This window comes from Pangasianodon hypophthalmus, chromosome 8 (assembly GCF_027358585.1).
Source record: "Pangasianodon hypophthalmus isolate fPanHyp1 chromosome 8, fPanHyp1.pri, whole genome shotgun sequence".
Taxonomy (NCBI): Eukaryota; Metazoa; Chordata; class Actinopteri; order Siluriformes; family Pangasiidae; genus Pangasianodon; species Pangasianodon hypophthalmus.
Genome location: NC_069717.1, coordinates 3,509,742 through 3,530,618, shown reverse-complemented (window position 1 = coordinate 3,530,618; position 20,877 = coordinate 3,509,742). Strand labels below are relative to the sequence as shown.

The 20,877-nt window shown below is 40.5% G+C and overlaps 3 protein-coding genes across 4 annotated transcripts in view; 1 reads left to right on the top strand and 2 right to left on the bottom strand.

Moving 5' to 3' along the window:
* The window catches only part of dohh (deoxyhypusine hydroxylase/monooxygenase), an 11,997-nt gene extending 8,369 nt beyond the window's left edge, over nucleotides 1–3,628 (bottom strand). Inside the window, exon 1 of the mRNA XM_053236066.1 lies at nucleotides 3,616–3,628. The gene's annotated coding sequence lies outside the window, so the exon portion shown is untranslated. The remainder of the gene's footprint in view (nucleotides 1–3,615) is intronic.
* fzr1a (fizzy/cell division cycle 20 related 1a) overlaps nucleotides 1–7,710 on the top strand; it is a 9,109-nt gene extending 1,399 nt beyond the window's left edge. The window contains exons 2-14 of one of the 2 annotated variants that reach the window (XM_026928074.3): nucleotides 766–884; nucleotides 1,026–1,154; nucleotides 1,324–1,387; nucleotides 1,477–1,607; nucleotides 2,534–2,616; nucleotides 2,742–2,925; nucleotides 3,108–3,173; nucleotides 3,260–3,362; nucleotides 4,042–4,226; nucleotides 4,322–4,555; nucleotides 5,704–5,808; nucleotides 6,923–7,015; nucleotides 7,152–7,710. In XM_026928074.3, coding sequence (XP_026783875.1) covers nucleotides 816–884; nucleotides 1,026–1,154; nucleotides 1,324–1,387; nucleotides 1,477–1,607; nucleotides 2,534–2,616; nucleotides 2,742–2,925; nucleotides 3,108–3,173; nucleotides 3,260–3,362; nucleotides 4,042–4,226; nucleotides 4,322–4,555; nucleotides 5,704–5,808; nucleotides 6,923–7,015; nucleotides 7,152–7,193 — 1,488 coding nt within the window. In that variant the 5' untranslated portion in view covers nucleotides 766–815 and the 3' untranslated portion in view covers nucleotides 7,194–7,710. Of the gene's footprint in view, nucleotides 1–765; nucleotides 885–1,025; nucleotides 1,155–1,323; nucleotides 1,388–1,473; nucleotides 1,608–2,533; nucleotides 2,617–2,741; nucleotides 2,926–3,107; nucleotides 3,174–3,259; nucleotides 3,363–4,041; nucleotides 4,227–4,321; nucleotides 4,556–5,703; nucleotides 5,809–6,922; nucleotides 7,016–7,151 lie in introns of both variants that reach the window. The other variant, XM_026928073.3, reaches the window with a different exon arrangement.
* haus5 (HAUS augmin-like complex, subunit 5) lies at nucleotides 7,567–20,877 on the bottom strand. The gene is made up of 19 exons (XM_026928072.3): nucleotides 20,158–20,877; nucleotides 20,000–20,062; nucleotides 19,857–19,889; nucleotides 18,757–18,781; nucleotides 18,508–18,640; nucleotides 18,115–18,274; nucleotides 17,472–17,547; nucleotides 16,330–16,412; nucleotides 16,176–16,230; nucleotides 15,308–15,435; nucleotides 15,143–15,224; nucleotides 13,582–13,730; nucleotides 12,765–12,927; nucleotides 12,054–12,134; nucleotides 10,991–11,136; nucleotides 10,731–10,824; nucleotides 9,721–9,859; nucleotides 9,366–9,498; nucleotides 7,567–8,186 (listed from the first exon to the last, which is right to left on the bottom strand). Exons 1-19 carry the CDS (start codon nucleotides 20,247–20,249, stop codon nucleotides 8,084–8,086), a joined length of 1,938 nt encoding a protein of 645 aa, XP_026783873.3. The 5' UTR covers nucleotides 20,250–20,877; the 3' UTR covers nucleotides 7,567–8,083.

The window sequence follows — 20,877 nt, the reverse complement described above, 5'->3', positions numbered from 1 at the left end:
ATGTATGTTATGATGCGGTAAGGTGACAAAGCCAGACGATTGACTCGAATGATTCCTTGGACCAATCCTGACACGCGTGGTCCGACGTTTCTTCAGTTCACAACTTCACTGCTTAACTACAGCTAGTTCCCATTTACTGTATGACTCGCACGTGACTTGTTCGCTCACCGTTTTCCAGCGATGTTCATTGTCATATTAGTGAGAAGTCCAGTGTAGACGTGGTAGGGATGTTGGTGCAAACATTGAACTCCCAGAATGCAAGTGGGCAAGCAGTTAGTGTGACAGTTGAAGGTTTGGAAGCTGATCTGTTTGAGCAGAGTGCACAGATGAGGAGGTCTAAAGGAGGGACTAAAGCGCCGCTGCATTGCTCTCTTTAGGTAGAGGTGAAACGATGGCTAAATCCCACTGCACCACTATCAGCAGGCAGTCGAACGGCATTGTGGGTAATGTAACCATTGTGGGAACTGTTAACCAAAGGGAGTTTAAGCACAGAGTTTCAGCGCAGTAAATCTTGGGTGCTGTTGAAGATTGCACGTTAATTGTAAAGATTAGGGTGGATTTTTTTTTTCCCTTCTTTTTTTCCCTTCTTTCTTTTTTTCTTTAAATCAGATGTGACAGAATGTGTGTAAACCTGCAGTCCTGCTTTGAGATCCTTTCCAAATTCTGGTCTTAATCTTGATCCGTAATTTATGTGTCTTATGTACCACGTTAGCATGATGTCTTAATGATTGTTTCTTTATTTATTTATTTTAAATCCAACTGCAGTTTGGAACCAGAATCACCGCGGACCTTCTTCTCCCTGACCGATCACCTCCATGGATCAGGACTACGAGCGCCGGCTTCTGCGGCAGATTAACGTCCAGAATGACAACGCCAGCCCTGTTGTGAGTGCCGCGTTTTTCACACGCCTCCATCTCCTCACAGACAGATTCTAAAGACCGATACAATGCTACGACTTTGTTCTGAGAATTATATAATTACTCGTATAATTACTTTATTCCTTCCCTTGTCTTAAACACATGCAGAAAGTCACAGACGTGATCCGTCACCTGACACCCACCAAGTCGCCGATGTCCTCGCCCAGCAAGCACGGAGATCGGTTTATACCATCGCGAGCAGGAGCCAACTGGAGTATCAACTTCCACAGGATCAATGTAAATGCTCCGTTTAATTTCCACACTTCCTAGAGTAAAAAGGAGCCGATGTCCAGAATGACAGTATCAGTTTTGACCTGTGGTCAGGAAGATGGTCCTGTAACTCCTTTCTGAGATAGTGTGTAACAAGTACTGACTTGTTTTTTTTTTTTAATTCTGTTTGGTGCAGGAAAATGAGAAGTCCCCAAGCCAGAATAAGAAAACCAAGGACGCGACCTCAGACACCGGCAAAGGTGAGTTTACGGCTTGATGTTTGGTTCCACCTGATTCGGAGGCTGATTTGAAATTCGATCTGTTATTGAGCTTGTCGTTTCGTTAGCAGCGGACGGTTTGGCGTACTCTGCGCTCCTGAAGAACGAGCTGCTCGGAGCCGGGATCGAGAAAGTGCAGGACCCTCAGACTGAAGACAGGAGACTGCAGCCTTCGACGCCGGAGAAAAGAAGTCTCTTTAGCGTAAGCGTCCTCTGTCCTCGAGCTGTAGCATGATTTTAGACCCGGGCCTCGAAAGGTTGATGTATTGCTCTAGGTGCTGATCATATACAGGCTTCTTTTTCTCACGCGTAAAGCATGTGACTTCAACATGGTGGTTTCTGAAATGCTGGTAATGATGACAGTAATGAGCTTCTTTGTCTATTCTTATCAGCTTATATCTTAGCCAAGACAGCACGGATGTTTTCTTGCTAGCTAACAGCAGTAATGAGGTGTGTTAGCTGATCATGGGGACGTTAACACTAATCTGGCAGTAAGTTAACTCACCAGAGGATGGTGTGAAATTGGAAGGAGTCTCCAGTGTTAGTGCTTTGTAAGACAGACTGTGGGGGAAAAGTCAGAAAAAAGATTGAGCTCAAATGATGGCTAATTGTGTTGCTATAAGAGAATTTTGTTTTTTTTTTTTTTGTTTTTTTTAAAAATTGGGTTACTTAACTCCATTTTGTGTCAGATTTCATACCACCACTGCGTTGCTGATTATTTTCCTATAACAACGTCTCCAGGTGTTATTTCTTCCTTAACGGTGGTACAGGTTACTGTTATTTCTTTCTTTCTTTATTTTTTTTTGTTAGTGTTTTGAAATTCTTTGTGATAATCACTAGACAAGGGCAGTTTATTTAGAGCAGAATTTAATACAGGTAATAAAATGCTGATTGGACTTCAGCTCTACATTAGGCAGGCATTTTTATTTTATCTAAAGTTTACAAGTGATGCAGAATCCTATCCAATCTCAGAGATGTTAAAGAAGCTGACAGCAACTAAAGTTTTGACTGGTTAGCAGAAGGCATATAGACTCTGTTATGTAAATGCTGATACCAACACTGTGACTGATTTAGTTAGATTTCTAACACTGCCCAGTATGATTAAAATCTTTTTTGTTCTATTTGCAGTATACTCTCAGTGCCAAGAGAGCCACGCCTGATGACGGCAACAACGTCTCGCCTTACTCTCTGTCCCCTGTCAGCAGCAAAAGGTAAACGGCAAAACACCACCACTGATGAGAACTTAGAGAAAACTAATGAGAGGTCAAAGTTCCAACTGTTTAAATTGGCCCCGTCTTTTTTTTTTTTTTTTTTTTTCCCCCTTTCCTTCCTCTAGTCAAAAGTTGCTCCGTTCACCGAGGAAGCCGACTCGCAAAATCTCCAAGATTCCATTTAAGGTGCTTGATGCACCCGAGCTGCAAGATGATTTCTACCTCAACCTGGTGGACTGGTCCTCCTTGAACGTGCTCAGCGTCGGACTGGGGACCTGCGTCTACCTGTGGAGCGCCTGCACAAGCCAGGTATGTCGTCATGTCAGAGGATTTCCTCCCAAACTTTCTGTCTGTGGACGGATATAGCATGTAAAAAGTTTTTGGGTGGGAATCCTATTTTTAAATACCGCTCAGAGTGTTACACTTTGTTTCTTCCAAATAGAGCGTTCATGTGTTTGCTCTTGGAGTCCTAAAAGTTTGTCTTTGTGCAGGTAACGCGGCTGTGCGACCTGTCTGTAGAGGGAGACTCGGTGACCTCGGTTGGCTGGTCAGAGAGAGTAAGCAGGACCCAGAACTCGTTTCTGTTATAATTTAGATGCTAAGTATTTGTTTGTGGATCTCTGACTGGATCTTTCTGCTTCAGGGGAATCACGTGGCGGTGGGAACGCACAAAGGATTTGTACAGATCTGGGACGCGGCAGCCGGCAAGAAACTGTTCACGCTAGAGGGACACACAGCCCGAGTCGGTAAGACACTCACAACCCCGGATTGAACATGATCACATGACCTGCTGTTGTATCCTCCTAAAAGATTTCTTTTCTTACATCCCTCATTTCTGTTGTTGTGACTGTAAGAACATATACTTTATATTTATATTACATTATGCCATTTAAACATTGAAGTAGGGCTGCACAATAGGGACAAATATGCAATAGTAAATAACGCAGTATAAGGTTGTTGTGTATCATGATGATTTTTAGAAATTGCTGGATGGATTCATGAGAATAAGATGCAAAAAATATGTTTTTTAAATTATTTTCACATATTCTTTGTGCAACCGTCTCTAATTTAATACGTTACATATTGGCGTCATTCTGTGTCTGTGGCCGAGTCTTATTCTGTTGAGTAAATAGTGCGCTATGTGGAGGCTAATACTCTATGTAGTGAGCACATATCATGAATTGCAAGCCAAGAAAAGTAAAAAGCAATTTAAAAAACAGTATATTCTACTTCAGCTTGCTGCAGTGTGATATGAGTGCACCGTGTAGCAGCACTGCTAGTGTTTGCGTTGTCCTTGGCAGAATAAGTGTAGGCCCTCGTTAATATTTCGAAAGTGTTTGAAGAAAAAATGAGATTTTTAAAGGATTTTAACAGCTCTGCCTGAGACTGTGTGATAATATCTGTTTTCTTCCCCGCTGTCATCAGGTGCTTTGGCGTGGAATGCAGATCAGCTTTCCTCGGGCAGTCGGGACCGTATGATCCTGCAGAGGGACATCAGGACGCCGCCGCTGCAGTCCGAGCGCAGACTGCAAGGCCACAGGCAGGAAGTGTGTGGCCTTAAATGGAGCACCGACCACCAGCTGCTCGCCTCGGGAGGAAACGATAACAAGGTAGCCGTCGTAATGAAGTGTAGCATCAACGTTACAGTTTTAGAAAATGCGCCGTCTCTCTGAACGCTTTCTCTCTCTGTGTTCCTGTCACCCAGCTGCTGGTGTGGAATCACTCGAGCGTGGCGCCTGTTCAGCAGTACACAGAGCATTTAGCGGCAGTGAAGGCCATCGCGTGGTCTCCTCACCAACACGGCCTGCTGGCGTCCGGAGGAGGAACGGCCGACCGCTGCATCCGCTTCTGGAACACGCTCACGGCTCAGCCGCTCCAGTGCATCGACACCGGCTCTCAGGTCTGCAACCTGGCCTGGTCCAAACACACCAACGAACTGGTAAGAGTGCGCACACACACGTATACACACGTACACCGAGTCGCACACATCATCCTCAGACCAGCGATTTTAGCTGCTTACAGCAAAAGCTTTCATGAGTCACTGGTGGCGATTCATAGAAAGATTATAGTGAGTACAGAAACCAGTTAGTCATTACTGCAGTAAGTCATGACTCCCTTTAACTCTCATTTTCGATGGACATGTTTTTTTTTGTTTGTTCTTTTTTTTTGTTTTTTAAAGTGCTGACCTAGAGATATGCCTACGCTTTTCAGTATCGGTTCCTTCTCACCGCTTTCCTGCCATTTGGCTTGACAGCAGCAAAATTTTTCAATCTTACAACAAACAATGGGCCTCGTTTATCAAGCTGGATATGAACAGATTTATTCTTATATCGTATGTGTGAATGCTCACACAAGAAATTTGGTATTCACGAAACTCCCGTAAAATCGGAAAAATGTTCGTATCCTACTCGAGCTCCTGAGTATGTGTCAATTTATTCATAAGAAGGCTAACTAATATAAACCTCAACTTGATCGACTACAAATCATATCATTAGCATGGATTACTGCACTGCAATACACTGTGGAGTTTAATTCACTTATCTTTTATTACTTTTACTTTATTTTTCATATTCTTTAATTAATGCCAATAATATAAAACGACTGGTTTTCACAAAATGAATGATTCTGGATGATGCTCTGAGCCCCTGACCTAGTGACCTAGCATGAGGATGACTTCTAGAAGTCACTCTGGATAAGTTCATCTGCTAAACACTGTAAGAGAGCCAACAGAAACCCATAAATTAAGACAAAACTAATCAGAGGGCGGGCCAGTCTGTCTGCGCAAGGCCGTAAACCGTAAACAAATGCTGTAGCTGACGGAGGATTTAGCGCTCTCATTATTATTATTATTATTATTATTATTATTATTACTGAATATTTTTATTGGCATCGAAGTGAGTCAAAATTTTCACATTCTTTAAATTGTCTCACATTGTCAGCATTATGTGTCTGCCTCAGCAGCTAATAAGATAAGATGTGAATGAAGTACAAGCGGTCATGCCAGAACTTTCCATAAGATGGTCTACGTGTTCTGTAGTGCAAGTGTGATATTTTCCTGACTCCTTGCGTGTGTTCGTTCCTCTGCAGGTTAGCACACATGGTTACTCGCAGAACCAGATCCTAGTGTGGAAATATCCTTCTCTTACTCAGATAGCCAAACTGACCGGCCACTCATACAGAGTGCTTTATCTGGTGAGTATCTTCTCTTTTAACTAGAGATTGAGAAGACTTAGGAGGATATTTTTTATTAACATTTTCAGTTATAAGTCTTTTATTTTTTATTTTATTTTATTTTATTTTATTTTTTTAAGAAAGTTTAATCCAAATTTCAAGCTTTATGCTTTCTTTACTTGTTTGCTACATGTTGGATAGAAAGAAGCAAACTACAGGAACCAAACTGCCTATTTAAAGAATAAAACACTTCAGGATGTGCTGTTACAGGAAAATAATCAACAATAGGGTGGCATGATGTGACCCGATATAAAGCAGAGTTACTCTTACCACCCCAATGTTGATTATTTTCCTATAACAGCACATCTGGAAGTTTTTCATCCCGCTTATACCACAGCAGCTTTCCAAAGATTCCAAGTCTTTATTAATTAAAGAACAAAACTTTCATACCAGTTTATAGCTACATGTAATGATGTGGAAAGTTGTGGCAGCTATAGCTGCTATAACGTAAGTGAAAACAGGAACTAAACTGTCGTTCCCTCTCCGGCCTCTCTCAAAGTTAATATGACACAAAATTCAATTTGTCTTTTTACAGAGAAATTGGAAAGTGTAAAGTCCTCTGTTACAACTTTACCTCTTACTAATACAAAGCACTGACACTAGAGACTCGGTCCTGCCAACCTTTATAGATTTTTGTTACTTGAACAGCTTTTTATGCATTTATGTCCATTTTCTCTCTTGAGGTTAAGACAAAAAATACAACTTGTTACTAAAATAATGCAAAGTCCTGTAATGAAGACTTTCCCTTGTCAGAAAGCACTGACGCTGGAGACTCCTTCTGTCTCATTAACATCTCCTTACAGAAAGCTTATAACACCATACCAACAAATTACACAAGTGCAAGTTACTATAGAAACGAGCACATTATCTTTGATTTGCAGCGGCACTACGGTCAGAGCTGCTGTTATAGAAAATGAATCAACGCATTCTGAAAACTCAGAGTTGAGAATTCAACAGCACTGTGCTGTAAGCTTGAATTGTAGCATCATTGTTTTAATAAATGGGTTTGTGATCCAAGTGAAACGTTTTGCTCTTGTTAGCTGTTTTGTTTCACCACGAACTCCTCCTTTCGTAGGCGATGTCTCCGGATGGAGAGGCCATCGTGACCGGAGCGGGCGACGAGACGCTACGTTTCTGGAATGTGTTTAGCAAAACCCGATCAACAAAGGTAATTACGTCAATTCCAAGAATGTTATGACACTTTGCATATTTGCTAATTAACTCTAGTGTGTTATGATTCCACACTGAAAGCTTTGTTTAAAGGCAGTTGATAAGAACACAAATCTGGCTTTGTTTGCTTTCAGGAGTCGGTGTCTGTTTTAAACCTGTTCACCAGAATACGGTAAAGGCGTGGCTGCGTTACAGGATCTCATCATTACATCCGCTTCTTACGGGCCGCTCGCGGACGGAACGTTGTTTTCCTCCCATGGTGGACGGCGTAAAGCTGAGAAGGCCGTGTAAATCTTTCATTTGTACAGTTTTGGACTTTCGGATGTGCCGCTGCACTGCCATCGTTCTGATTTCTGTGTTGTCATGATCGTGTTTAGTTTTATGTTTGTTGTACAGTTTAGTTCATGTTTTTATGTTACCATGAAGTGTCTAACGATGCAAGCCTTAAGATCATACTGTAACTGTAAGGGTGTAAAGGAAAAGCATATGAAACACTTAAAAATCAGCATCTCAAAGTATGTGTAGCGAATTCATTATCATTGTTTATTGGGGGGGAAAAAAAATCATAAAATGTGTATTTAAAAAAAAAAATCATGACTGTACAGCAACATGTCTGTCTAAAAGAAAGATGCCATTTTGCCATAAATGGAGTTGTTGAAGATTCACAACAATATAAAACACCCTGAAAGAGCAGTGCTGCTTGATTATTTTCCTATTACACCACACTCCCACAACCCACGTGTTTTATTCCTTACACATACACAAGGCTACTCTGCTTTAGGCTACACTTTCTAGCCCCGCCTCCAGCTGGAACAGAGCTGCTCAGCCCTGCCTCCTTTTTCCTAAAAAGGAAACGGACGGTGCAGAAAGGGAGGAATGAGAACACGCGTCCGTGTTTTCTTTGCTGCCTGCAAGAACATTCTCCGTTGTAGCGAACGCTTACATTACATTAAAAAATACAAACTGTTCCTTTAATGTGATTTAAAAGCAAATGGACCATTATTTAGAAATACAAGTTCCAGATTAATTTTAAGTTTGTAGTGATACAGATTACAAATGTCTGAGTTTAAAGCTCCTTTGTAGCCAGTTTCCATCTCTGCAGCCACTGCTGGAAAGTCAGTCCCTCCTGCTGCATGTCTGGCAGAGCAAACTGAGCCGGCTGCTCCCACCTACACACACACACACACATGCGCGCACACACACACGCATATCATTACTGGGACCGTTCACAAGGAAATGCTTAAACTGTAAGGAAGCCGTTCTCACACCTATTTTCAACAAGACAAACACCTTGCAACAAGACATCGACAACTTGCCAACTCGCATTAATTACGATTTGACAATTAGCAAAGCTATTCTTAAAGCATCCTGAACTTCTCTTCAACGCGTGAAAGCAATCTGCTTCCGTTACTTTCCGGATTAAGTTTCCCAATCCAGATATAGACGTGAAGATGAAGGCATTTAAATACGAGTGACTGAACTGTTTCTGTGTACAAGGTTTCACACACAGTTGATCAGCATCAAGCTGAGGCAGAAAAACCAATAAAAATACATTCATTATATAAGCATTAAAAATAATACCATGTATTTAGCCTATTAATGCCTATAATGATAATACTAATCTTTCTGTAAACTACAAACAGTAATAAATTATCACATCAACCACACCCCATGCATAAGATGAGGGTTGTCATGGCAATCTGTTTCTCATTTATTGAGCTGTTTCACTGCTCTCATTCTTCACCTCTAACTTGCTCATTAAGGATAAATTTATTAATTTAAACTTTGTATATTTCTGTAAAGTTGCTATGTGACAATGTGCATTGTTAAAAGCGCTATACTGATCGAAGTCGAGATATATGCCATCAAAATTTTTTTGAAAAGTTTCCAGGAAGTATCGAAGAATAAAATGAAAACGGGAAGATCTAATAAATATATAGTATTGTGTTAGTGTGAAACTAAGGGACTGCTCTGAAACACCAAATTTGATTAAAGTTGCACTTTAGTTTGCTTGCAGTTATTTATGTATAGCCTATGCCAGTGATTCATAATTCTGAGTATTTTTAGTAAACTGGTATTACTGGTATAATTACTTTTTAATTTTTAAAAACACATGAATATAAATAAAATGTAAATATTTGCCAGATTCACAATTCTACCTCTGTTTCAAATTCCACCTGTACAGTTCTCTATCCATTTCTAAAATGAACTATACTGTTGTCTGATTACGTGTTAGACGTTGTGGCGTTCAGATTCCATCATTCATATCTCCCGATTGCGTGACACATATCACTATGTACACACACACACACAAAAAAAAGTTGTAGGTTTAAGAGCCGTTTCCTCACCAGTGTGTGATGGCGGTGTTGACCTGACTGGCGTAGGCCACGCCTTTAGAGCATCTCTGTGTGAGCTCCTGAAGACGAGGCAACAGAGACTGCAGCAAGTCTGCATCCTCCGCTTTCACACGCTGCAGCAGAGCTGTCTCACACACACACACACACACACACACACACACACACACACACACACACACACACACACACGATTTAAAAACACTGTGCAGTCACAGCTTTTAGATTGAGTGTGCTACAGTTTTTAACACGTTTCACAAGGGCAATTTACAGCTATGAATATAGAGCATGGAGGTGTGTGTGTGTGTGTGTGTGTGCGTGCGTGTGTGTGTGTGTGTGTGTGTGTTACCCTGCTGATTAGGACCAGGCAGCTGCGCGGTCCGGTTCTGCATGTCTGTTAGAGAGTCCGTGCGCAGCTGCAGGAGGCGACGGAGGAAACGCAGCTGCAGCCTCTGAGACACCGTCTGAGAGAGCAACAACTCCGGCGCCTGTATAATACAAACACAAAGATGCCAGCACTGAGTGTTATATTAAATATTATATAAAGCTGGGGAAAAAAAAGTCAGATATTAAAAACACTTCTCAGACACCAGCTGAACTTACTGATGAGTCCGATTCCAGATTGATCACTGCATATACATATATATATACCAACATAATACATTTTAGAGTTAGAGTTAACACAAATCTATTGGAACTGAAATAAAATACTGACAGAAAAGCTACTTTTCTCAACATGGCAACCCTGATTTACAATGACATGATGGTTAAAAAACCATAAATGATCCAAACAGGACTAATTTAAGTGTTAAATGTTTCCTGACTTATGAAACGGAGGAAACAGAGCGCAAAATGCATTCAAACGGCTTTTTCCTCTAACACCACATCCCAAAGTGTTTTATTTCTCTTACACCATCGTGATTTGCCTATGCTAACAATTTCTATTAATTAAAGAACAACTTGTCATACGTGTTTATCCATTTATAGTTATATCTTCATGACGTGGAATGTCCGCGACACATTAGTTCCTGTTCTCACTTATGTTATAGCAGCTAGAAACAGTCGCTCCCTCTACAGCCTGTTTACAGTTTAAAAAAAAAAAAAATGCAGCTTGTCGTGTTACAGAGAAACGGCAAAGCGTAAACTCCCGAAGATGTCGGAAAACATAAAGCTTTACCTCTGACTGTTACTGGAGACTTCTTCCATAAACGTTAAAGAAAAGTACAGAAAACATCACCATATCTGTAATTATTTTTAATCGGTTTATGTGAAGCGCCCCTGCTCTGGCTGTTACTATAGAAACGATAAGGTATTAGACCGAGCGCATTAATATAATCCTGTGGTTTGGAAGAGACTCACCATGTACAGCGGCGTGCAGAGGCTCTGATGGACGGCCTGCAGAGCCGGAGAGTTCCCGCGATACAAGGAGAGCTGATTCACCGGTATTCTCTCACTACAACACACACAACACATGTGATATTAAACCTTTATTTATTCGAATCAGGGTTCATTTCCCAACACTAACGCAGGATAAGGGAAGAATATTATGTCATACCCATCATGCAGTATAAATGACAATGTAATGGCTAATGTAAAAGTGATGTATGTGCGATGTTTACCCGTCTACAATCCTGCGGTCCAGGGCCGCGAGAGACACCGAGTTAAACAGCTTGGCCTCATGGGACACGGAGTTACGGAGCTCATTAGCAGACCGGATCACACCCTCAAACTGTGGACTGAGCTTCTCCCGCACAAACTGCCTCAGCTGACAAGAAACGACAAAGAAACAACACGGCATCATATAAATCAGCAACCGGATTCACCAAAACATCTCAAAGTCAGAAGTCTGACCTGGGGTTTGGGCAATATGATGAAATAACCTCCATATCACAATACACTTTTCTGAGATATTACAGGTAACACAAGAACAGTTACAAACTGCTGAGCAGATGTTTTTTTTTTTTTTTTGTGAATCCATTTATTTCTTTAAAGCTGCTTTGTGACAATGTCTATTGTTAAAAGTGCTATACAAATAAAATTGAATTGAACGTTTAGAAATCTTTCGAATCTTTACATTTGTAAAATTCATGCTGATTTTTACATTTTTGTGCATTAGGTAAGAGTAGACTTTCCCCCCAAGATTAGGTCTCTAAAAGTTAGATAGGTTCGATATTTTATTGATTCTCATATGACATCCATATTGCTGAAGCTCCGCCCCCAGGATCTATGGTGAAAGAGTAGAGGGTCTAGTAAATGACTGATGCATCCAAACACAAACAAGCATTCCGGACCAGGAGGTAGTTTTTCCAAAACGGTTTTCTCAGTCACTCAGACACTTTGATAAAACCTGCAGGGTTTTACTTTTTTAGAGCAAAACTGTTTTGCTGGCAGTTTGTTAACAAACCTAAATATCATTATGCATATCATATCGTAGAAATGTCTAAGTATTATGATTTTTTTTTTTTTTTTTTGGCAATATCGTCCACCCCTAGACTGATCTAAGGTCCACTGCTGGTTCTGTCCATCTTTCTTAATGAACACGCCAAAGGAAAATGACTTACAGCAACATTCTTAAGAAAGTTCAGTCCCTAGCAGCTTGCTAGCAAAGGTTTTGATGAAAACGCTTGTAGAAGGGAAAGAAAAGTTGTAGTAAAGAGAAGGAAAGCATGCAGACACTCGTACCTCTGAGTGAACACGTGTGAGTTCAGTCTTCATGGTGGAGTTTCCTTTGATCAGACTCCTTATCTGTTCCTGTCTAATATCCTGCATCACACACACACACACACACACACACACACACACACACGCACACACACACAGAAGATGCTGTTGGAGGCTGTTAAAGATCACATGTTAATTATAAGGAATAACATGCAAGTCATTGAGTGTGGATTTATTTTTCTTCCAGATTCATCAGGTCGAATGTCTCATCTACCGTTTTTATTGAAGGGAACAATGAAGCCTGATCTTTTGGTGTACTTCTGAGTGATAACTCAAACTAGTGTACATGACTAGTTTAGAATTGCCAGAAAATAAAGTATGAACACTTTAAATGAGGGACAAGGAGGAAACACTGCAACTGCCAATTTGGAGCAAAAAGCATAAGGTGAATTTTTCCCCCTCCAAAAACAGATGGTTGTTCCTGTGGGGGCTGTTTGGCACGGTTTGAAGAACAGAGGAACGGTGTGGTGTTCTGCTTAATGCAAAATCTTACAACCTCAAAAACAGTACTGGTGCTGGATAATCAAGTTCCTATTCGGTGTATAATCTACAATGTGATAAAAGGGATCTGTAATTACAGTGATGTTTGTAAACGGACTCGTGTTCTCCTTGCCTCCTTCACGTTTTGAGTTATTTTAGACAGCGCTGATTCACGCAGTCACTGCCACGTACCACGAGCTGCCTGAAGTCCATGATGCTTTGCCACTGCGTGTGGAGGCTGCGCAGAGCCTCACGTTTCTCTCGGTTCTCCAGCTGGAGCTGTGCACACTGCTCTCGCACGCTGTCTCTCATCGCAGTCTGTCTGACCGCCTGCAGCTCCAGTTCAAACACACTCCTGAGACACACACACACACACACCACAACAGAGGACAATAATCACACATAAGAGTCCATATTTATTTTTACAGATCCCAGCATAGCTACTGAAACTGCATATACAAGAGGCAGATCTGGAGGGGCGGAGCTTAATAAAAGTAATAATATAGCGAGAATTTGAGAAAATATTTCAAATTGAATATAAGGCATCTTAAACAGGTAGGAACAGTTTCAGAACCATAACGTTAATTAATTTAATTAGATTAGCAATGGGTAAACTGGGTTTTATGTAAATAAGTACGTCATCATGCTTGATTCTGATTGGTCGGAAGGAAGTAAATTGTTTGGCAGACGTTTGACAGTATTAAAAGTAATTATAAATAGATAAAAAGTATGCCCTGTCATTCTTTAATACATAATACTTTGTAATCGTTGGCAAACTGCTGTGGTCTAAGAGGGATAAAACACTTCAGGTTGTGCAGTTACAGGAAAATAATCCGCTTTGGTGTGGTACCAGTGTGATCATACATCACCCTTCACCCCGTTGATTATTTTCCTGTAACAGCATGACTGTAACTTCAACAAAACTATCCGGCTCCTGTGTGTCTTATTCTTTTACTGCTAACAACATCAGCAAATAATCAGCAGTTTTGAGTAAGTAGTGTGAACTCACCGGGCCATGGGGTTAACGAGATCGTCCTGTCCCAGAATTCTTAGCTGGACGTCCTTCGTGAGAGTGTCGAGATCAGCGTGCAGTCTCCGAGCTCTACTCCGAACCTCCGCCAAGCGCATGTAACAGTGTTCCACCTCCTCCCACGCAGACTGCACGCACACACACACACACACACACACACACACACACACAGACAAACAGGATTTATACAAAACGTGCAGCACAAAGAAAAAAAAAATATACACAATCACAATATACTGAACATGAAGACATTAGTTAAAATTCATTTATGCCACAGAGCTGTTTATTTTAATACTCGATTCTGATTGGTCAGAAGGTGTTGATTCATTTTCCATCACAGCAGCTCTGAGAGTGCCTCCAGACTTCCACATAAACAGATTTAAAAATGTGTCACTGTCGACGGGGTGAGGTTTTCTGTAAGGAGACGTTTATTTAGCATTTAAGGAAGGAGTCTCCAGTGTCAGCGCTTGTATTATTAACTTTAAGAAAGAGAAAAAAAAAAGAGAGGTTGGTAAGGGAACAACGTATAGAGCGTAAAAGATAACAAGAACTTGTTTTGTAGCAGTTCCACAACTTAAAACGGACGAAAAGTACGACGTGCTGTTCTTTAATAAATAAGAAAATTGTTTTTATTTGCAAATTGCTGTGGTTTAAGAGGAATAAAACGCTTTAGGACATGTCTTTACATTACTGATTATTTTCCTATAACAGCACGACCTCAAGTGTTTTATTCCTTACTCAAAATGTGACTATTTCAACGTTACTGTTCATTCTAAATTCATTCATTCATTCACTGGCTGAAATCACGCACGTGAATACTGACATTGCGTACGTAAAGGTCGTATGGTATCACCCAGCTGTCGTACCTGTGCGCTAAATTCAAGTGACCTGAAAAAGATTGATCCATCCTTAGAAACTTGGGTGAATGTTCACAAAGGCTTGTTCGGCTAGTTAAGCGTAAATAGCAAGCTAGCGAATATCTTGCTAACAGCGACAAAAGGGCAGACCTATATGATTCTGAGGTTTGAGTACCGAAGATCTGAGATGCTCCGATCTCGGAAACAGGAAGCTGGAATTATGTCATTGTCAACCTTCGTGCGTTCGTGCTACAAAGCGAAGAGGGAAAAAAAACATGGACGCCTTCATGTTCGTTTTTTGTTAGCAACAAGTTAGCCAGCTAACTGTCATGACTGGTGTATATTTAAGTGTTTGCTCTAGATTGCTCTAATGCAAATACCATATATACATATACGGCACAACTCATTTCAAAATAAAGAGGTGCTGCTTTGTTTACTGTTCATGCTTCGAGCAGCCATGTTGCTTTGATGTCACTTGCTGAACTCAGGGTTGAGGAGACCGTCCCGAGTTCAAGAGCCAGAGTTTTCTTTTCCCGTTGATGGAGATAGGAAGTTCTGAGTTATGAGATTCAGTTGAACGCAGCACAACAACACAGTGTTATCAACAAAACCATCCCGCAGAGTCCAGATGAGACCTGCTCGACACATCGTCTGCTCTCTGCTGCTTCCTCATTTCCACTCACCTGTAGCAGACTGCGAACCGGCGGCAAGTCCTCCTCTTCCTCCACGGACACATCGAGCAGATGATTACTCTCATACCGAAACCTAGAGTCGTCAAAAATCATCGTAAAAAACAGAGCAATTTTATGAATTCTGCAACGGCAAGAAATCGTAACTTGTTTTTATACCCGAGAGCAGAAACGTCACGTTCCACATCCAAAGCTGCGGTTTTCTCCTCCAGCGCCACCTGCTGCTTGGAGGCCAAAGCCTGCAGAGCTAAAAGGACCTGATTCGGCGGATGAGATCGCAGCACATCCTGAAAAAGCCAACGGAGAGGAGTTTTATAAAATAATAACCTGATACTTTAAAAAAATTATTTTGCAATAATCTGATTATGTTTACATGCTTGTGTAAGTGTATATAATTAGTAAAAATCTTATTGTTTAAATACATTTTTAATATAAAGGTGCTAGCAGTGAGACTTTTTAAAGTCAAGTAGCCTGTAGTATTTTAACAATAAATAAATAAATAAAAACAGTGATGAACACAAAATGGTTTCATTCTCACATAAAGGACACAATATATATTTTAATCCATTAACTCGAGGTCAAGAGTCCCGAATCCTCTCGAAATCCTTTACTGGTAAATGTTTATTTTGGGGTTACGCTTAAAAACGGCACACACTGCTGTCACTTATCTCTATTTTAATCTAAAGATATTCATCTCCTCTTTTTCACATCCTGCATAAATGCAATAAATTGATGATATATTAACAGTATATGTGCTTTGAATTGAACTGAACTTGATAATCGCGCTAAAATCCAAGTGTCTTTACTGGATTTATTAAAATCAGCACTTCATTAATCTGCACATGCACACACAAAGAAAAAATACACACAAACACAATATACTGAAAATGAGGACATCAGGTAGAATTAAATTATGCCCCAGTGCTGTTTTTTTAAATACTCGAGCATACATCACAGCAGCTCAAAGTAGCTCCAGACATCCACAAACACACACACACACACACACACACACGAACGCGCGCCTCACCTCCACGGCACTAAGCCAGTGCTGATAAGCTGCATTCCTCTGATCAGAAGTAAACCTGCAGAGAATTAAATAATCAGCGTTATTAAGCATTAAAATGATCTAAAAAGAGGTGAAATTCTTCCTGTGTAAGGTTTCTGAGTGACGCTGCTCTTACTCTGAAGAAGTGGACTTCAGCATGTTGTCCTGCAGAGACTGGAAGAAGAGGATTCGCTCCCTGCACAGATCCCGAACGTTCCTCTAAACAAGGAAGAGACAGAACTGACTCAGAAAACAACCAACTAAAGAAATCCAGTGTGTTTTAATCTAAACAGCTGGTTTACTGCTGCACGATGTTCAGCTGGAGTGTGATGATAACAATGCACCACTCTCACCGCATCTCAAAATTCAGCAAATACAGGGAGATATTAAGAGTTTTTACACAAATCTGTGTGTCTAGGTGTGTATCTGCTGCTGGATTCAAATTTAAGTTCCTGGAAAGTTACAACAAATTACAAGCTAGGAAAAAAAAAAAAAAAAAAAAAGTGAAAATGGCTGCTTTACCGAGTCAAACTGAAATTAAGCTGTGTGTTCACACTGCGTGTAGAATACTGTGGTACGCTGTGTATCGCACCTGGTTATTTTGATTAAAAATCCTTGGGTATGAAACTCTAATTTATCTAACCAATCATAATCAGAATGAATTAAAACCATTACGATCACCAACGCAAATGATGAACAAAATATTTATCATTTTTCCATCACTAGGTAGATTACAATTCTTTATTCCTCCATGATATTGATATTGTGATATAATAACATTTTCAGCATCATCGTTATTGTCATGTGACCATTCTTTTGGTACTCACTGTAAAGAGTAACTGATGTGACATTAAAAACTATTTTTTTGTTTCATTTTGTCTCTTTTTCTTTGGGAAATACTGTCATGTTTATAAAATAAGAAAAATCTCTGAAATAATCTCTAAAGTACATTTAGATTTCTCTGTAACATGACATGTTTTTGTCTACTGTTCACAGCTGCTAAAAACATCAGTGAGAACAGGAACTAACTATAAAGGATTAAAAAGTATGATTTGTCATTCTTTAATAAATAATAAGTGATGTCAGAGGAATAAAACACTCCAGGATGTGCTGTTATAGGAAAATAATCAACACCACTCCGGCAGGGATTATTTTCCTATGATAGCTCGAGACAGACTTCCTTATGTAAGAGTGGAAGGTTTTGTTCATGCTGTTAGAATGTTTGCCCGAGGCGTTTCTATTGACAAATCCGCCACAAAGGCGCAGCTCAGCTCTTACTAAAACCAGAGGCTCTGCGGCCGTTCCGCTGTCTCCGTCGTCCGATCCTCCAAACACTACCTTCACCTCGGCTTTCCTGTAAACAAAAACCAAAGAAAATAGACTGAGCATTTCAATCAATGTCTAAATGAACAGAACTGACCTTTAAAATATATGATACAATGAAAAATGACACCGAGCTGATACCCAGTATATACCAGCAAAATACAAACAAACCCAAAAAATAACTAAAAATAAAAAATGGTGGATCAGATATCAGAGAAAACATATATCAGATACTGGTTCCTGTAACAAACGGAAAAGGTTGGAAATCGGATTTGCTAAAGAAATTTATTTTTAGAACTGGAAACGTTTACATACAAAGAGCCTTGACTGTTTCTTTCTTAGGATTGATTTTATTATATTTATAACACAGCTGATTTTTTTATGTGAAAGAGTTTAACTGTGAAGTGCGTCAGCTAAAAATTTAAAGCTTGGTAGTTTTTAAAGAAAATGAGTATCGATATCTGTTGATGGTGAAGATTTCAGTATCAGTATCTAAAAACATGACAGTTTAATGCCACATTTAAACAGCAGCTCCTTCTGTATTTCTGTACAATGCCATATTGACATGTGACAGATGTGTGTTATAAAATAAGTTTACCTGGAGAGCTGTTCTAAAGCCTGCCACTGGCTGCTGATGGTGTGTGTGTCGTGTGAGAGAGCGTCTCGTTCCTCAGCGCAGCGCAGCCTGAATGAGTCCAGCATCAGCTCCCTCAGTCTGCTCTCCTCATACTGAGCGCGCTGTCTGTTCACATTCTGCTCTACTCCACACACACACAAAGAGACATACTGTGGTGTAAGATAACGATACAAAATGTGGAAATGTGCAAGGGGGTCAATACTTGTGCAATGCATTAGTTTTGCATAAGTGAAAGACTAAAAGAAATAATTTAATAAGAACCTTCAGATGCTGAACAAGTCTTCTTCACCAGTTGACTAAATATGATGTTAAGTCATGATGTAAGAAGAAAAAAAGGTCAGAGGAAATCCTCACCTTCGTTAGCGAGCTGCTCCTTGGCTGTGCTGATCTTCTGGTCTATGTGACTGAGCTCAGTCTGCAGCTCGGAGATCTCCCTCTGCAGCTCCACACGCCGAGCGTCTTTATTTTGTCCCTCCACCTGCTTCAGCTGCGCACACACACACACACACACACACACACATGCACACACACAACAGGTCATTTAATCCCACTGTAATCTCCTGCAATCTAAAGTCCAAGATCCAAGCATGTTTAACTCCTTACCTCTTTATCCTGAAGAATTTTGTACCTGGAGAATCAAAACGTCAAGGAAAATTGATAACATTTGTGTTCATGTCTCATACGATACACACACACACATCTGTACCGGGACTCAACATCAGAGGTGATTCAACACCTTGAGGACCTGCACCAAACTTTTCTCCTCGCTCACCAGTGCATCTTTGAAGTCTATGTTTAAAGTATTATAACTGACTCTACAAAGTACTCATAAGGATCAGTCTTTATCAGTCTGAATAATCCTGCGCTTTCCTATTATTGGTGGCTTTTAGTTGAGCGCCGTAGCAGCTCTCTGATTCCGAGGGTTCAGTAAAAAATGCTTGACAATGACACATCTTTGTCGTCGGCCATCTTTGGTGTCAAGGGCACGCCGGTGAACCCGTCACATGCGCTCTACGCCCACAGATCTCGAATCATGACCAAAGAATTCTCTTACAACGTGCGATTTTCATCCACAATAACAGAATCAGAGTGAAACTCATACAGTGTGAAACAAGATATAGGAAAAATATCAATGAGCCGGGGGTTTACAGTGGCTTAGTGGTTAGCACTGTTGCCTCACACCTCTCGGGTGGTCCGGTTTCCTCCCCCAGTCCATAGGCTTATTGGCGTATCCAGATTGTCCGTAGTGTGTGAAAGAGTGTGTGTAAGATTGTGCCGTGCAATGTGTTGGCACCCCGTCCAGGGTGTCCCCTGCCTTGTGCCCCGAGACCCCTGTGATAGGCTCCAGGCTCCCTGTGACCCTGTGTAGGATAAGCGGTACAGAGAATGGATGAATGGATGGATGGATGGATGGATGGATGGATCAATGATAGGCTTGGGAGCTGAACGAGTCGACTCTTACTGGTGAATCGAATCAAAAGATTTGACTCAGTGAAAAGAGCTGGAATCAAGCCTGGAATGGTTTAAAGTGAGTTCTGTGTAGTAATGGAGTGAGAATGGATTAATGGGATGATTAGTGGAGTGTATCTGAAGGAGGTTTTTAAACTAAAAATAAAAGAAAAGCCATCAATCGTCATCACCATCATCATCATCATCATCATCATCATGAGCACTTAAAACGAGTCTGAGAGCAAGTAGGATACCACTGAAGATTCCCTCGCATGAGTCGCACCTTCCTGTAAAAGAAAAACATTTCAGAAATTGTAAAAAATGAAGAAAAAAAAAAAAAAGCAGCAAAGTGAAGGTGTTATGAGTGACGTCATAAGAGGACAGACTTCAACATTACCTCTCACTGTAAACATGCTGTATGACATATTTCCAAATTGAGGCCCCTGCACCAACACATAACCTTAAAAAACAACAATTAAAACATGAATAAGTATTAGTTCTTTAACTACCATCAGTTACAACGAGCGTAGTTGTAATAATTTAGCTCTTCTTTACGTTTTAATGTAGCTGTCGTGTGGCAGGCTGTGAGGAGGCAAATCCAGCTCTTCTGTCGCCCAACGCTTCACCTCCTGAACCAAACTCCCCATTTTCTCAGTTAATTCCTTCACTAGCCAGCACTCTGCCCAACCTTTATGAATTCTAAATACTAACTGAACTGTAAATAATAATTCTTTCCCAACACAGACCTAGAGAATGAATCGTTAAGCTAACATACGTTCTCTATATTATCCAGCCACCCGTATTCCGACAAATCCCGCCTCCTGGTTGCTCTGATTGGCTAGAAGTTCGTACTCAAACGCAGTCAGCCTATCGGAAAGCCGTGCTAGAGTGTATCATCCAATCACAACTGATTAGTCAGTATACGGGTAGGAAATATATCTTTAAAAAGTTAGCTAACGGATATTTAGGTAAACGAGCTCTAACCCGAACGGTTAACCAAATTTGTAATTTGTTCTTTTCAAATATAAAACTGTGCACTAGCATCAGAGTCAACTACGTACTAAACGTACTAAAAAAATGCTGAATATTATTTTCCACGAAAGGTTGATTAAAAATTTGCTGTTTAAAATTCGCACCGCTTCCCGGGTTTATTTTTACTTCCGTCTACGTCACACTACGTCATCAATTACATGAATAAATTGACTTTGAACACATTTTTCAGGTGGAGGAAATAGTTTTAAATTCATTTTATGAACCTGTATGGTAAAATACTAT